This window comes from Halyomorpha halys, unplaced genomic scaffold, assembly GCF_000696795.3.
Source record: "Halyomorpha halys isolate HHAL.00 unplaced genomic scaffold, Hhal_1.1 Scaffold6.1, whole genome shotgun sequence".
NCBI classification, from domain to species: Eukaryota; Metazoa; Arthropoda; class Insecta; order Hemiptera; family Pentatomidae; genus Halyomorpha; species Halyomorpha halys.
The window spans coordinates 503,617-522,654 of record NW_027111275.1 but is presented as its reverse complement, the minus strand read 5'-3'; the positions used below and the strand labels follow the sequence as shown (position 1 = coordinate 522,654).

The 19,038-nt window shown below is 30.0% G+C and overlaps 1 protein-coding gene across 1 annotated transcript; it reads left to right on the top strand.

Annotated features, from left to right (window-relative positions):
• The first annotated feature begins 6,329 nt into the window (after positions 1–6,329).
• Positions 6,330–16,553, top strand: LOC106692927 (LETM1 domain-containing protein 1). The gene is made up of 6 exons (XM_014439185.3): positions 6,330–6,488; positions 10,573–10,729; positions 10,890–11,080; positions 13,958–14,249; positions 14,396–14,542; positions 16,281–16,553. Exons 1-6 carry the CDS (start codon positions 6,424–6,426, stop codon positions 16,455–16,457), a joined length of 1,029 nt encoding a protein of 342 aa, XP_014294671.1. The 5' UTR covers positions 6,330–6,423; the 3' UTR covers positions 16,458–16,553.
• The last annotated feature ends 2,485 nt before the right edge of the window (positions 16,554–19,038 follow it).

Here is a 19,038-nt window from a genome sequence, read left to right as displayed (position 1 = left end):
TCCAGTTAACATCACTCTAATTTATTCTCTACATCAGGTAAACAGAGAGAATAAAGTTAATGGTACTTGAATAGCCATTTTAAAACATTCACTGTCAATTATATGTACAATCAGTCGTGTCCAGTTATTTTAATATAATTATACTTTCTAAATTTTAATATTTTCCATAACAACCGTAGTTCGGCTCTTACAGTCAAAATACAGTTGTTATGGTAAATATTAAAATATATAAAGTATAATAATTGATTTTAGTATCCTTGGACGAAGTAACTAAAACTAAATAAAATAAGTAATTGAACTTGACTGATGTACATCAGGCAGTGAATGTTTTGGGCAGCCAATCTCGATCTGTTTTTTTTCTCAGCGTAATACACTCCCTTGCAGTATTTTTAGTTTGTCAATACCCTATTTATTTGTAAGATGTGGTGCCAGGTCTCTTAAGTTATATCAGAAAAGAATTTTTTTAATCTAATTTCTAAATATATTTTTCTTAAATTTATTTCAGAGATCAAGTCTATAAACTTCTAATCAGAACTAATTTTGTTATGGCAAATTAATCCTTCAGCTTAATGTTTCTTAAGAGTTTTAGGTATTAGGCAGAATTCTAGGTACTAGGAAGAGGGAAGACTGTACGCTACGCTGGTTTGTCTAAGTTAGATGTGACCACTGTTAATTACTATGATCACCGTGAAGGTTTTTATGAAACCAAGTTCTACGCAAATGCTCTCTGATTACCTTTATTTCATACGTTATGCCACCCGAATACCCAACGATCTTATATTAAATTCCAACATGCAACCATCCATTTTCTGAGTGTTACTCTCCTAAGGCTTCTAGGTTTAACATCATAGACGAATATCTTATTTTAAGCCAATTCTAACATTTAAAAAAATACATTTTCATGGTTCACATCAGCTCAGTTATTCATATCCATCGTTGAACTAAAAACTGGATTCTTTCTTCAATATAGGAACTAAAGATTAAAAAAGAATTCTCAACCTAACTTAACTTAAATCTTGATTTATCAATTGATAACTACGTGAAAATAATAAGTTTTGGGCGTATACACTTGAAAACACTTTTTTCTCTATTATGTTAGAACTAGGTAAGTAATAGGCACCCCAGGGAAATATATTTAGGAATCGTAATAAAAAACGGAAAGAGTTAAGAGAAAATGACAGGTAGAGAACTAGCAATACAAAAAAATCTTTCCCATAATTTAGTCTCTTTTAACTGATATTTAAAGATATTCAATCTATAAACACGCTTATCACACGGACCACTTTGGCTTACCCTAACTGCAAGCACTGAATAGACAAACGGCTCAAAGATAGCTCTTCGTGGCCTACAGCAGTACATTTGAGCCTATCTCAGATCATCCCGTTTAGCATGTTCAACTAACGGCCACTCACTCAATGAAATCTTATCACTGTTAGCAAATCAACAATTTTTATAACGGTTAAACAAAATGATAATGGAACAAATAGCCAGACATTTTTATAATATGAAATTAAATAGACACAATCCTTTAACTGGTATATGTGATGTTAATATTGGGTTAATTTCAATAAGAAATATTTTTTCTTTCTTTAAGATAAGTTGTGAAGGTTTAAATTATTTTATACAACAAATAAAAACAAAGTTTCTAACGTGAATCAACCAATGACTACTAACTTTTAACAATAGTTATAACTCTGAAAATTAAAAAAATGTATTTCTGAAAGATCTCAAAGAAAAGACTGAACTACATTGATACTGATAGTATGAGTTCATTATATGATATTAAAAATAATAGCAATTTAGATAAAAATAACATTCTATTTAATGTAATTCAAGATACTTTTATGCAATAAAAAATAAAAAAACAAATATTTATGTGGGCCAAAGCTCACGAGAGAATTAGAGAAAATGATCGAGGGAGATCGCCTAGCTAAATCTTCTGTTAATCTACCTCATGTTATGGACATAAAACTGCCATATACGGATTTTATTATGACGATTAAAGGAAATATGTTAGATAAATTGTCCCAACATTATCAAGAGTCTTCCACAAGTAGATTTTATAAGTGGAATGTTCCGCGAATTCTGATCAAGCCCTTGTTTTTCGAATTGAATCTGTCGAAGGATATAGTAAAGAATTTTTCTTGACTTAGAACTAATCACGGATTATGCAAAGTATACCTTCAACATATTGGAGTAAAACATTCTGCGAAATGCGATAAATGTAACCAAAAAGAAACCTTACAACAAATCATTTTGGAACAACCTGCTTATCAAAAATAAAGGAAAAAAATTTATAAATTTTCTAAATCCTTATACTAATGACGATATCTATTAGAAATTGTTAACATCTAACAATCCTGAAGAAATAGGCAATGTCACGCGATTCTTATATTCAAAAAATAAATATATTTAGTTTAAAAATAATAAATAATGGGAATACAAATAGATGAATTTATAACTTGTTGTATGGAAAATTCCAATGCCAATAAAAAAAATGTCTTCAGTCCACTCAGTGCGATGACACCAACAATTTAAAAAAGAGATGAGAAAATACAATAATTTTACACACTTATCCTGGTATCTAACAGAATGAATACGTACCTAAAATTTCAACCTTAATTGACCCAAAATTAATCCGTTATACTTCAAGAATCTCTTAACTCCCAATTATTTATTAATAAGTATTATAATAGTCCACGAGCTGTTCTGTGAGGGAGACGTGATGCGGCATATAAAGCTAGGGAGGCTGTGCCGGGCTGGCCAGCTACATGGCGAAGGATCATTGAGAAGACCAAGGTCCATATTGGGCTGTAGCGCCACGGGTAGATAGATGTACCAATTTTACTAATAAAGGTATAGATAGCTAAAGAACCACAAATCAATATTTAACCGATAATAAAGAAATTTGTGAAAAATGACAAGTTAATCCAGTCGACCGTATAATAATTTCAAATGCTTGCCCTTCTATACCTCACGAGAACATAGAAGAAGAACTTAGAAGCTTAGGTTTGAGATTAGTCTTGTCGATATATTTCTCCACAGCCTGGTTTAAGACCCAAGGTTGGCCCATGTATCTAGTTTCAAACAAGTTTATATTTCATCCGATGACATTAGTAAATTACTATCATCCTTAATAGAAAAAGTAGGTACTGGTACTAGTATTTGGTGGGAGGAACAAGTCCGGCAAGTGGGCCAAGTGGTCCTTTTTCCCAACCCTTGGTGGTTACCTAAGTTGACGCCGCGTACTAATCAAGGTGGGAGTGTCAAGATTCACCCCCTCCCCCCCCAAGGTGGGAATCGAACCCAAAACGTTCCGAACCGAGCGCACTGGGACCTGCGCCTCAACCTACACTCCCCTCACGTCCTTATAAAACTATCCCACTCTAGCCCCCACCTTCCATCATACCCACCCTGGAATTAAATCTAATATTAAATTCCCATGAAGACACCGAAAATACTATTAATTTTAGAAAACACTCCATCGATCACATCTACTCAATTAGATAAAAAAAATAAAACTAAGGAAATTAAAACAGACAGAAATGCCCAATCTCTTTCAATAGCATAGTTAAAGTGATTGATATGTCATTTAACACTAAAAAAGATGGTACATTTATATACGATTCCAGTGATAGTAAAGAAAGCCTTATGCTGGCAGATTCTGAAAGTTCCATTATAGATCGGCGGTCAAAATTAACTTCATTCAAAACAGAACAATGGGTTTAATGTTTCTGCTAAAAACTATTAACAAGAAACTGTACTGTAGACAGAAAAACAAAATTAGGAAAAAATCAAAGATACATCTGACAGTGGAGCACATCCAAATCCTCTGCGACTCTCGGACTGTGAGGATCTTACCGAATAAGTCCAGGCTGCAACATAGCCAACAGGCTAGATATCACGCTCTCGGAGATAACTGAAATTACTGTAAAAAATATATTCAAGTTATCTAAAAAATCTAAGCAACGTCCACCTTATGTGGACATTCCGAAAAAAATATCATGTAATCCATTTTGTTTATAAGTACCCACATTGTAAAAAACCTAAGCATGTAGCATGCCAATGACATTCTATGATAGATGCATTGGTAAAATAAATAAATTATATATTTTAAATAAACATATTTAGTATATTATATATACATAATATAGCATATACAGGGTGTAAAAGGATTATTAATTACAATTTAGATATTATCATTTGATAATCAATTCAGTTAGGGAAATATGAATAAGATTAGTTATTTATATCATTAAGTGCATGATTTTGAACACACAAATTTGCCAATCACAAACTTTCACAAATAAACTTCTTAAAAAAAAAAGGTTTTTTAAACATTTTGTCGAAAACGTAAAAATCATCTAGAAGAACGTTTCCTCGAGAACTGTGGATTCAAAGCCAAAATTGAATTATTGAAACAGGTTCCTACGATAATAACTAGTTATTTTATTAAATGTCCACAAATGGTCATATTTCCCAGTTAATGATTGGAATTACTAAAACTTCATTTATGTTGAGATTTCCTTCCTTTCTTTACACACTTTTTTTTTTACATTTTATTTTATATTACATTACTAATTGAGAGTTAATCGTAAAAATGAGTATACTGCTAGAAAGCTTACCAATAGAAGAAGTCTTAGTGCAATTTAAAAAGCTCAGCATAGAAAATTTATTTCCATAAGATAAAAATAAATATTTTTAAAATTACTTAAATATTTCAAAGATACTGAAAACAGTAATAAACTTATTTTATACTTATTCTGTTATTTGAAGCAATACGAGCAACTTTTCAGTGATCAATTTTTATTAACATGAGCTTTTATTCTTAACAATACGAATTCCACAGTATTTCCATCCAATTTTCCTTATTTTAGTATAACTTAATCTTACCTGGATAAAAAGATTAAGGCTCGTGGCAGAAAACCAGCATATAAAACACTGTCACTAATACAGAATTAGTATTACTTGATTCTTGAGTCTAAAATAGCACTAACATTGTCCCCTTGTTCTAGTAGCTTTTCCCGCCTCGAAGTAAGAGATAGGCAGTGCACCAGTGTTACCAGGACCCTGTTTCATAGTTAAAGCTAATGGTATTAGTTCAAAATACAAATATAGAAACAACGTGTTAATTACACTAATACTTATTTTTTTTCATAATAGGGAGGATTATTAGTGATATTACAGGAGTTAAAAAGTACTTAAGTACAAGTCAGTGTAATTGTATTAAGTTAAATCGACAAGACTAATAGTATTAGTTTGTACTTTATTATGAAACAGGTCCCAGGTTGGCACAAGAATTAACTAAGTGTATTAATGTTTATACTTTTTTTTTAATATTTGTCATTGTTGGTCTGGAATCATTGAATAGTGAAAGTTACAAACATTATTTTTTAAAACATGATAATTTAAATATATGTTTCAATTAACCAAATAACATAATTTTTATTCTATTTTCCCAAAAAATAATAAATTATAGCAGTGTATTTAATGTCATCAAAGAGGGGTGGGTGTAGGTTTTTTATTCGTTTGATTCGGTTCACCCATCGGACTTTTACTCGCCGGTTCAGGGTTTATTACATTTAGGGATCCGTTCCTTACACGTCCATCTTATTTGCTGAAATGCTATAATCTGATTATATTTACAGGGGAAAATAAATACTAATATAATTTATGAATAGGTCATGGGTATGATATTATATATAAGCTACTATATATATATATATATATATATAACTATAAGCTATGCTATTATATATAAGTATTGCTGTGTTTCTTGAATAGGGACACATTGCACAATTTGTTTTATTTTTATTTTCTTTAGAAGTAGTTGTACTCCAAAAACTTCCATAGACAGTGGTTTCTTTCTCTGCTGATAATTTTATAGACAGTCGCGAAGCTATTAGAGTGGTTAAAAATTAGCCCTAATCTATGGAATATGTCGAATTCAAAAACAAATAAAAACGTTGCATCTTATGTGCAGTGCCACTATTCAAGAAAAGCAGCGGCGTGCGTGCAGATGTTTCTCTATTAAACTACTTGATGGGCCTTTCATTTGACAGAATAATTAATTCTAATTTCAGCAATTTTCAGAAAAGCACTTTTTATTATATTGATAGTTGAGAAATTCTTACGTTTTTCTTTTGCGACATTAGTGCATAAATATACAAATATTAGAGTTTACTAAAAATTACATTTCGCTCTTAACCATTTATTCAATTATAATTTTTTATTGAATCAACGTTGAAAATACAACGGCTAATTTTATAGCCAGTTATTTCCTCAATTAAATGTTTTAATTATGAGCTTAGTGACGATCTGACAAAGTCGATTGTAAACCATAACCTTCCTACTCAGATATCTGTGTTGTTTTGTTTATGAATTTACGAGTTTGTGTATTTTTCTTAAATTTGCTTGGATGACATGTTACCAATTTGTAGAGTGACCAAAATCTTAGTTACTAAAGGAAATTGCCATGTTCCTTACAGGTTTGTAATATATCCTTACTTCTTTATGAAGTAGTAAGGTTTAATGATTAAGAAGTTCCTCATTAAAATATCTTCGTTATTTAAATGTTATAAACCTATTTAAAAAACAATATTGTAAATTGTAACTTTCATTATAAGATATACAGTTGGTAAAAAAAGTCTACATACACCACAATATAAATTCATTTATGTAATAGTGTACATTATTATGTATTAATTAAAGTTATACTTTATTTTTTTCTATTAAATAAAGGTCTGTAGAAGATTAAATCATGCTTACAATATCATTTCAGAATTGTATACATACACAACGTTTTATAATAAATGTCTGCCATTGTTTGTTACAACTAATAAGTCTATATACACCTTGATTTAATCCTTTGGATGTAAACAAACATTTAATTTTTTTTACATTCTTAGAGGTTTTCTGAGGTTTTACTTCCTAAACGAATCAGTTAAAATCAAAGTCAAGTGAAAACAACTGCTCAAAATGGAAATTTCATGAGAGATTAGGCAGTTAATTGTTGTTCATAAAACCGCAGGAAAATCATTACACGAAAATTGTTAATAAAAGTGTTTCGATGGTTCAGACTGTTATTGGAAATTATAATACAACAGGTTGCATTGCAAGTAGGCCTATTTCAGAGAGGCCAAAAATCTTCAGTGTTATCATGAGTGTGCTATTTTAAGAAATGTTCATGAAAACCCTAAAATAAGTGCTCCTAAATTAGCTTCTAATTTATTGTGAGATTACAACCTTGGAGTAACACCTCAAAATGGTACGTAATTCGATTAAAAAAATAATCTCAAAATCGCTAAGGGCTCACAAGAAGCCGCATATGACCAAAGTTAACTGAGCTAAGCGGTTGGCATTGACCCAAAATTACTTTGATAAGCTTACCAGTTTTTGGAACAAAGTAATTTTCACGGATGAGTCTAAATTTAATTTTTTTTTCGGTGCTGATGGCAACGTTAAAGTGCAAAGGAGAAAAAACCAAGCCATGAAATTGAAAAACTTATGCTCGACAGCTAAGCATGGAGGAGGGATCATGGTTTGGGGCTCTATGGCTTCTCAGCTGAAGTAGGCAACTTGAAGATCATCAAGGGAATGATGGATCAGTATGTATACGTAGATGTCTTAAAACAATATCAGTGCTACCAAGTTAGTTCTAGGATCAAATTTTATTTTTTAACAGCATAACGATCCTAAACACCGTGCTAGAAGGGTTGAAGAATGGTTGCTGTACAATGCTCCAGGTCAGTTAAGAACAACACCACAATCGCCTGACCTTAACCCCATAGAGCACCTCTGGCAGGATCTTAAAATCAGGCTGAGGCATTACAAAATAAGAACTATACTGCAACTCTCAAGAGGCCCATAAGGCCCATAAGGAGGAGTGGTTGAAAATGGATCCTACTTTTACAAAAAAAAAAAGTTAGCACAATGAATAATCGTTTGAGAGAGGTAATAAAATATAAAGGAGGTCCATCCCACAGACCATTAGACAATTATTTGCATTTATAATTATTTTGTTATAGAATACATGTATGCAGACTTTTTTTGTGAAAAAGTTTTGTTACTTTTTCTCTATCATTTTCTGTAGTGTTTGTATAATTTTTAAACAACTTTAAAATGTACCAAATTAATCAAAATGGCCTGTATTTAAAAGGAAAAAATAAATGGTTTCATCTGTTTCTCTCTTTTACTTTTAACGCACTTTTTTGATTAATACAAATTAATAATAAGTGTATGCAGACTTTTTTTACTAACTGTATATACTTTTAAATATTAAAAAAAAAAAATTTATCTATAAATTGAAGGAAATTATTACTCCATTTTTTGAAAAGACAATTTAGATCTCTACCATCTATTGCAATATTATGCATGTGGCATCTTTTGAGTTACTCTAATACATCAAAAATAAAATCCTTTATAATAAAAAGTTATAGTTGCAAGTTACATAGTTTGCTGTTGGGATATAAAAATAGTTGTTGAATAAAACCTAATTACAGGGTATAGTGTTGTTAATATTTTTCACATTCACAGAACAAATTCACTATGTATCGCAAGGGAACTATTCACAGAATTGAATAACTTAAGCTTCTTGTAATTACTACTATTCGTTTTGTTACAATAGAACGTACCATTTTATGCCCTAGAATCATTAAAGTCCGTTTGGAAAAAACTAATCTCTTGAAAAATTAAGTCGTTGGTTAACTGTAAAAATACCATGTAAACTGATCTTACTAAATTATGTATTTAAATATCGCTGCTCCAGAAAAATAATGACACAACTTTAAATTTGTTTTTTTAATTTACTTTACTATTGATGTTGGGAGGCTCAAAAATGTGTTTACTGGATGTTTTTAAATCAACATAATTGTACTTACAAATTTCCTTCCTTGGCAAAATTTTAAGTGCAATTATGTCGACTTGCTAACATATAGAAAATGAATTTTTGTGCCCGCCAACACAAATACATTTCATAGTTGACAGTGGCATCATTATTCTTTTAGACCTGAGGTGTTGCCTTTCTTAATTGATTAAAAATAATCTTATCAAATAAATCAATGTAAGAATAAAAATAATTCAAATTTATCATTATTTTGTTGATGATGCATGTTTGGCCATTATCCTCTCTTTAGAAGCAATAATTTTAAAATATGAGGAGATGGTCAAAAAGAGGAGTTAGCGGTAGTGAAGAAATGAATATAAATAAGTAAAACTTACTTTATTAGTGTCTAGTTAATAAATGATTAATAACATAAGTTTTAGTTTTTTGGGTTTCTTACTCCTCTTTCTTACTATATTCTCCTCATATTATTTCTACAGTCAACAATAAACACATCAATAATTGTGAAACTAGAGAATGTCCGATATGGTAACAGTTTCAGTTAAAATTCATAAGATCTTAGATTGGTTCCAGATATTTTAGATTTATCAAATACACATTTAGTGAAGTGTGGCATAGGCTACTGACCTGAGAACTATGTTTTTAATTTAAAAAATTACTTAATCCTCTGCCCCTACTTCCTGGTTCAATCTAGTTTCAACTAAGAGATTTGAGAATTTCTTTGCTTCATGTAAAAAACTCTTCTATCAAATATTTATTAATAAGTGCTGTAGTAATAATAAAAAGAAATAACATATGGGGAAGTAATAAGCAAATAATTCAAATTTGATGAGTTTTAAAATATACTTTATATTGTAATTGGGTTGATCAGAATCAGAAAGGTTTGAAAAAATATAAGTAACAATTGCATATGTCTCCTTCCTAAAATAAGGTACCATAAAAATGAGCTTAAGGTTTTTACTTATATATGATGAGGTTCGATCTTGGATAGAAGCTTAAAGTTAAGGCGATTATGATAAAAAGAACAGAATCATCAAAAGGAATATATTGGGATATGGAGAGATATAATCTTCAAGCCTAGAAATATTTTATCAAACCTTTTCATGTCATACAACCTGTTAATATGATTTCCCACTCCTGTGAACAAAATTTATGTAGCCATTGCAATAACACATTTTGATTTAGTGGAATTTTAAACTTATATTCTTGACATACCATAGCTATTCCATGAATGTTGATATTAAGATTTTAATTGATACATTCATTAAAGGTATATTCCCAGTATACCATAGTTACAATTATTTTTAAAGACTTTCGCATTTTTATATTACTTTGAAAGACTTTTTGTAAAATAATAGAACAAAATATTGCTGCTCTAAAAGTATATTGATGCAACTATAAATTTTTTGTTGTCTTTATTGTATTGGCGGAATCAAAAATGCATTTACTAGGTTTTCAGATAATTATGCTTATACAATTCCTTTCATGGTGAATTTTTTAGTACAATTATTTATTAATAATTAAATTATACAATTTGTTATTAGTACTTACTAGATGTTTGTAAATGCATTTTTGAATCCGCCTACACAATAAAGTCAATTTCACAAAATTTTAAAGTTTCGTCATCATACTTAAGGAGCAGCTATAAGGCAATGATACTAAAAATATTTATATGTACCAATTAATAGTTATTGTTATTACTTGTTACTTTATTGTAATTTTATTTTCAGAAAAGTACATAATCAGCCAATCCGAAATTATATTCAATCTGTACAGAAGTACATATTTTCATCGTATTACAATTTTGTTAAAAATTATGAAAGCAAGGTGGAACTTAAATTTCCCGCTGCTTTCCGAATCTATCGGGTAGTGAAGATTGGTTTGCAGGTGAACATTTTTTTTTTTTTGTTAACATTTTAAATATGTATATTTTTATTAATTATTTATTAGAAAGATAGCTGATGTTTTTCCCTCATAAAATGTGTTAGTTCTAGGTCCAATGTACATTTAGATTTAAACAATAAGATGAAGCGTAGATTTATTTCAGGACTTATTCATTGATATGAAAGAATTTGTACGAGTTGTACGAAAAATAAATGCTCATGACAAAAATCTAGAATGTTTGACCCGAAAGGAACTTGAACTTTATATTCAAATGCCGCATGATATGCTACGTGTTGCTCCAGTTCTCCTTATTTCTGCACTACCTTTTACCAACTATATTATGTTTCCTTTAGCGTAAGTTTTATTCATTAATATTTTAAATAATTTTTCATTTATTCCATACCTTTTTTTCTTTTATATAAGTAATATACATTTTAAAATTGGCTATCTCTTCAATTTGATTGGTTACACATTATGTTATTGTTGGAAGGTTCAAACCAAACCCTTAGTTTATCAAATATTTCTTTAAAAACTTAGTCTGCCATAATGACAACTGAAAATCAGAATCATGCAGGCTAGTTATTGTACATCATTTGTAAAGAGTTTAACATATTGTTCATTAGGTTGGATGTAGAAGTAATCTAGTGATATTTTTGCGAAGATGAGGTTTTCTGCTGTCTACTTGAGCCTGAAACAAATTTGTGCTTCAGAATTGACAAAATTGTGAAATCATCAACAATTAACTAATAATTGATAGGGTCAACAATAATCAAGAGGCTAGTCCATTCTACAAAATGAATAAATTCAGTTTTTAGAGATAAAAAAAAAAAAAAAATTATTTTGATTAAGAAATCACACTGGGTTATCCGGAATCTGCTCCCTTTGTATAAAAGTAGACGAGGAAGCTCAAAATGTCTCATAAAATTTAAGCAACAAACAACAAAAATCTCTAGCTAAGAGCTGATAACTTTAATTATTGATTAAAAATATCTTATGCTTTGTGAGAAAATAGTATATTCCAAAGGAAAAAAAAATTGTAATGCTGCAGCTCAGCACCCATAATACTGACATACTTAATTTCATGATGACTTTTAGCATTCTGTTTTTGTTTTTGTTTTTTGTATGTCAAGATACTTTTGTGATTCTTATCAAAGCTGTAAGTAACCAACTCGAGCAGGGATGTCTTTCCTGTACCATTAAGTCAAGTGGAGATTCAGCAATCTTACAAAAAAATGTTGGAACTAAAGGCCAGAGCTACTAACTTTTTATATCATAAAAAAGAATGTTTTTCAGGGAGGAAGAGGGGGTTTATGGAAACTGGTCTAATTGAAAAATGGTGGTACCTGTTTGTTGCTGCAGGCACCTCAATTATTACTAATTTTCCAGTTTTGTCGTTTCTCTAGTGTTGATTTGGTTCAAGAACAGATAGATGGCAAAAGACCTCATCTTTGCAAAAATAATGTCACTGGTTCACTTTTACCTCAACAATACAGAGTTCATAAGGTATATATAAACCCTCTCCTATTAATTTGTCAACCCCTTCTAATTGTTGACAATTTTTCAGTTACTCACATTTTAGTTACTAACTGAAAATTACTAAAAGCATAGTGGTGAACTTTGTAAATCGTGCATCTTTTTGGAAATTTGTTGTAATTCTCTTGTTTATTTTGCACGTGGATGCGTTTTATTGAAAATTTTCAAAAACTTAATAGTTTTTGGTGCAGCAGTATACAAAAATCTGAAGAATTTTAAAAATATTGATTAAATTAATTTTTTTAAACAGCAATAAGAAGCAAGTATTATTTTAAAAATATTAAATACTTTGCAAGTATATTGATTTTTTATCTTTGTAAATATTTTTTTTTAACAATGTCAGTTTACTTTTCCTTCCATTATCCTTCCTTAATGTTTATTAGTAATAATCTCTGAACAATAATATAATTTTGTTTTATATTAAGGAAATGAGAGTGGTCTACTTAGCGCATCACACGCCTTCTTGTGTAATGGATTTGGGCACACCTACTGGAAGCTTAATAGAATTTAGACCTGATATTGCTTGAATTATTGAAACCTTGACTAGCTAGTTACTAGCCACTATTTGAATGTCTAAAAGTTTGCTTTGTAATTTTCCAGTAGTAACTTTTTGATGTCCAAAAGGATGATTTAAAAGTTTAAAAAATATAAAAACAAAGACTTCCAAGGAAGATTACTTAGTGACTTATTTTGTACTAAGGTTTGGGCATATAAAATAATTATATCCATTGGCCTGAGATTAAAATAAAAATGCATGGCTGCCATCTTAAAGCCTAGAATAAAAATTGCAAACTAATGAAAAAATGGAGTAACTCTGATTTTTTCATATTTGTTCTTTAGGTTTGGATTGACATTAAAATTTCATATGAATAGACAACTGGAAGTTTATTTTATTTTAGAAAAATATTACAAATTTTTATTTTTATTTTGGGAAAGTATCATAGAAATTGCTATTCCTTCAATGAAGATCATTATAAAATAATTTAAAGCGAACATTCTCACAGACATATGTATATATACGATACAGCAATCCATTATTGTAGCATTGCCTCCTCTAAAACCTTCGGCTCTATTTTGTGTAGCAGCGGATTGCTGTAAGGAGTTTTAAGAATGTTTCTTGAAATGAAATGGAAAAATTACAGCCGTCTTTAATTATGACTTTCTGCCTACATTTGTTTGGTAAAGTACTTTCCTTATTATTTCAGCCTCATCCATTCAGGTGACCTGTTCCTCTCATCTGAGCATTTTTCTTGAAGGAGGCATAGATTTATCATTTTTTTTTTATCTTGCAACATCACCTTCCCTGATAAGATTGAAAATCATTTTTAAGATCTTCCTCTTTTTGTACATCTTTTATAGCCTATTTTATCTGTCTTAATCCATGGCCAATCTTTTTTTTCTATTTACAGAGACAGGGTGATTTTTAAGTAAAAGCTTCGCTTTAGCCTCATTTGTGGGAGCTTAATCCCTCCTAAACAGTATCTACTCACAACTGTCATTACTTGACATCCTTTTAAAAAATACAAGGTTGAACTCTATCCAACATATATGCCACAAATCCAATAAAATCTTTCGGGGCCTCTCTTATTTTTTTTTTTTCAATTACAGCAAATGTCATATACAATATCAAAAGTCTTTAGTGTTTACACTATATAGCTTTTTTTTCTAATGATGCCTTTATTTATTATTTTGTTTTAGGTTCATGTTCCCAAGGTACCTTCTCTCAACACATTTTTGGTCACTTCAGCAAAGAATACAATTTGCAGTTATTGATCAGAAGCATAAATTAAAGTATTATAAGCCAGTATTTCGTTCACTTCAGGCCAAGCTCTATCTTTTAAAGAAGGACCCTATGTTTCCATATTGGTCCAAATGTATAGCACTTCTAGGAAGTGGTCTTCATCCTAAACCTGAAACAATAGCCAATTGTATTCCACTTTTTGGTTTCAACCATGTATACCATTTAAAAAACATAAGTTCAAGCCATGCAGTAAGAAAAATATATAACATAATGTACTTTTATAGTTTATAAATGAATAATTTTCAGTAATATAGAAAATATTTATATATATTTGCTTAAACTATATTAAAAAATGTACAGTATATTTGCTATTGTCCTATGTTGATTATTTTCAGCACTTTTTATTGAAAATGCATAATATGTATGGATTCTGGAGGAGGAAGTATAGACTCTCAGAAAGAGCTAAACTAATCCAGCTAATGGATCTTGCAATTATTAAAGAAGGCGGGGTATCAAAAATGACACATGATGATATTCGAATGGTAAGTATTGTGGTCATTTCACAACCTTAATTCCAAATACCTTCTTACTACATTTTAATCTAAAGTGAAATTCTGAATGAATCTTGAAAGTAGTAGGTTTTAAGAACCAAATGAGTGTTATGAAAACTCACTAATTGAACCATTTTTTTGGATCTTAAAACTACCCACAGATAATAAATACAACATTTAGTCAAAACTTTCGATAAAAAAATCTCATTAGAAGGTTTTAGGATTAAGGTTTCAATGTATTTAATATTTTCTTTTATTTTTAGACACATATCCAAATAAATATAATCATTTTACTCAAAAATTAATTCCTTCTTTATAACCTCATTGAATTTTTCATCATGAAGAGGGTTATCAACAAATTTCTTTCTGTCTGATTTGTACTCATAAAGTTTGTTTCCAAGCTAGTCTTTCCCTATTATTCCAGATCGAATCTATTCTTATTTTATTATGAGTAATCCTTCCATAATCACAATTTGTTTCCTTCTACTCTTTACATTGAACACTAATCACAAGTTGCCTTGAAAATTAATGGTTATTCTGTCTTTATCTTCCACTTTTTCTTTTTTTTTTTTCCTCTCTACCTGACCTTTCAGCAACACAGCTTTGGCAGTTTTAGGATATCCCTCACAAAATGTGTTTAAACTATACTATTAAATGTACAATTATTTTTTTATTGTCCATAATTATTCTTGTTCTGGAGAAACATCATTATACACAGCATTACTTGGTTTTGATGTGCCTCTGGTGCATAGTAACTGGAGGATTAGGAAAAGAGAAGGTCATTTCATTTGCATGAACTTCTCCTAGATTGTCTATGAATACAATGTCATAAAAATTAGAAAATAGAAATAGTTATATTACACTTTGACATCAGAGATCTAAAATTATATTTTCTACCATAGCATTGGTTCTAAAGCCACAATGGTATCATCCCTTGATTCTACTTGCAAGAGGCAGCAGCATTACAAGGTTAAGATATCATAATAATTAGTGGCATTTAGGATTCCCTTTTTTATGAATTGAGCATAAGACTGTTTTGTACAATCCATTTGTCAGTCTCTTCTTTGTTCTAATTGTGATAATAAGGTTTTTCAAGATCTCTGTTCTGATTTCATGACTTGTCAGATGGTCAGGGATGCGGTCACAACAATACAAAAATAATTTAATAACTATTTTTTATTTTTTTATATTCTTGTAACCATATCCCTGACCATCTTCTTCATAATTATTCCTTATTATGGAGTTAACAATTCCTCTTGTAGTTTTTCTTGATGGGAACCTCATTAAGTACCTAGCTGACTGAAACATATTCAACCTTTTATCTTATATGTAAGTACTGTACCATTCTTATAAAATAAAAACAGGATAATAGTTTTGCCTTAAAGGATTTGGTTCTTTGTAAAACCCTTACTTTTAAAACACCTTCCTTTATCCTTTCGGAGCTCTTTCAATTTTCGAGCTCCTATTTTTCTCTTCTTGCTAATTGCTTTTCCATTCATCTTAAGTAGTAATAATTATAGTCTAGTAGACATAATAGTATAGACTATTATATCTTATTTCACTTTAAAATTTCCTTAAATTTAAATAATATTTATGTTTAAAAAAAGTATTTTCGACAAATAAATATCATACTATTAAATAAAACTTAAAATAAAAACAAATTATATTTGGTTATGATTTGATATTTAATGAAATATCTGATTATTAATATTTGTAATTCTACTTACAGGCTTGCTTTTTTCGAGGATTAAATCCTACAAATATGAATACTGAGGAAACAATATCATGGCTATCTCTGTGGGTTGAGCAAACATCAAACACACCCAAAGATTGTTCTTCGTTTATCCTTCATTTACCAATTTTAATGTCTTATAATCATCCATCAAATTGGGTCTTAACACATTAAATGTTGTAATAATGCAAATACTGTGATCTAGTCAAGTGATACCAGTTATTTTTAATAATTTGTACATAAGAAAATACATTTTTGTAAAAAAAAAAAAAAAGTTGTAATAATTATTTTTTTATTAATGTGTTGTTAAAAACTTGTTGGAATACTTGATAGATGGCATACAAAAAAACAAAAAAAAAAAGTAAAAAACTAAATCATTTTATACCAAAATTCATTATTTCAAATAATTTTTTCTTCAAGAGCCAAAAAAAAAAATATATATATATAAACATTATGGCTAATTCAATTATTTTCTGACAAAAAAATAATGGTTGTTTTCTGTTGGAAAATAATTTAATTTTTACCTAAACTATACAACAGATACAGTAAGTGTCCTTGAAAAGTAGATATTTATTACTAAATAATTCAAAACATTATCCAAATTATAGTCTCAAAACTTTTATTGTTTTTACACGTCCAACGTTTCGGCCAATTCGGCCATCTTCAGGGACAATCTTAATTCACTATGAAACATATTATTTAATATTTTTCCAAACACTTCATACAGGCTATTCTGCCCAGGTCAAAACATTTTTATCCAACAAGTCAAATATCCATTAAAATTCACAGTCAAAAATATTTTTCATTTTACCACTATCATACACTTTTATTACAACCTTACAACAAGGTAACAAGTAAGGTTGTAATAAAAGTGTATGATAGTGGTAAAATGAAAAATATTTTTGACTGTGAATTTTAATGGATATTTGACTTGTTGGATAAAAATGTTTTGACCTGGGCAGAATAGCCTGTATGAAGTGTTTGGAAAAATATTAAATAATATGTTTCATAGTGAATTAAGATTGTCCCTGAAGATGGCCGAATTGGCCGAAACGTTGGACGTGTAAAAACAATAAAAGTTTTGAGACTATAATTTGGATAATGTTTTGAATTATTTAGTAAAAAATTGCCAGTCTCAAGAAAGAATTTTATGATTATAAATAAAGTAGATATTTATATTAATGTCTCTATTACTCTTTAGGATCAGGTGGGATAATTAGGAACGAAATATGTATGTTTCTCCTTCTCATTACCATTGCGACCATGAAAGGTGTATTATCACCTTTTTTTATGCATGAACTTGTTAATACACACCTCATTTAACAATCCTCCTAGTCAAAAGTAAAACTTGGCTTCTTAAATGGTCTATTTTTTTGCGTTCTCAATTACCCCGTAGTGTAGGGGGTAAATGGGAATGGCTACTTTCTTATCTCGATCAATTAAATGAATATAGTATCGTCTCTTATAGAACAATCATCATACACCAACTTCAAATCAGCAAAGAACTCATTGAACAACAAAAGGATCTCTCGCTTGTTTCCAAGCCTTGGGAGGTGTTCAGATTTTTTTTTTTTAGTGAAATCTTACTTTTCAGGTTTTTTTTTTTTAGTGAAATCTTGGTGTTCAGGTTTTTTTTGTTTTGTTTTTTAGTGAAATCTTGGTGTTTATGAGCAGCGAACACTTGACATCAATCTTCCCTGGTTTCCCATCGACAAATCTTTTATTTATTCCAGTTGCTTTAATGTACTCCTGCACTAGCTCTTTTAGCTCTACTTTATCACAACAGTAACCCATTTTCGCCCTTGCTATCAAGCATTCTAGAAGAGTGTTTTTAACTTCATTTGATTGATCAGTTGGTATCCTGCCCCCAACTTACTGATATCAGTTTTCCTCCCGTTGATGCGGTTGAAGAGTACTGTTTTAGGGAAAGTGTAAGCCAGAAAGTGGCAAGGTACGTCATGTGACCATTGAGAATATCGTGGATGGCATGGATCACGTCATTAATTGTATAAGAAGGTGTAGCCCACTTCCTAACGTACATTTGTGGCTTCTTGTTGGTCACTGCAAAAGTCAATTAATCAGAAGACATCATTATTTGGGCAAAAACAGTTTTTTTTTTATTGTTGACATGAGGAAAAAAAGTTTGAAATTCTGTTCCTACTTACCCCTGAGGTAAAAATCTCAGGGGTAATTGGGAATGCTCATACCCAGGTCATAAAAGAATAGTTACACCAAAATCGAAATTTAGTCAGCTATCTACAATTATTGACGAAGAATCACCTGCATATCATGCAGTCATCAGAAGCTGTTATCAGCAGACACTTCACTTTGATTTTCAGAAATTATTCACTATGTTAACTGATCATATCACAGAACTGCCAGCTGAAAACCAGAAAAGGCGAGAACTTGTTCTATCACTTCATAGTAACACTGACTTTCAAATGCCATCTCATTTTGGTTCACCAAACTACCACATGAGCACTAATGAGCTTGTTCTCAATTACCCGACCTGACCCTAAAGTCTTTACGTTGAACATTTCCGGAGACATAGTTATTCAAAAGCTAATTTTGTTTTTCAAATGAAAAATCAACATTTTGTGAATTTATTTAGTCAAATGGAAACTTATTCCTATAAAGATAATCATTTTAAACTGTTTTAAGGCGCATTCTAGCTTCAATTTAAAAGCTAATAGATATCTTTAAGTTTAATAGTTTCTGAGATACCTGTTATTTTAGAACAAATATTGTTTTCCAA

Coding starts and splice junctions, on each gene's coding strand:
- LOC106692927 (XM_014439185.3), top strand. CDS start 6,424: ATGTTACCAATTTGTAGAGTGACCAAAATCTTAGTTACTAAAGGAAAT. Junction 14,250..14,395: donor ACATAAGTTCAAGCCATGCA/GTAAGAAAAATA, acceptor GATTATTTTCAG/CACTTTTTATTGAAAATGCA. Junction 14,543..16,280: donor CACATGATGATATTCGAATG/GTAAGTATTGTG, acceptor TTCTACTTACAG/GCTTGCTTTTTTCGAGGATT.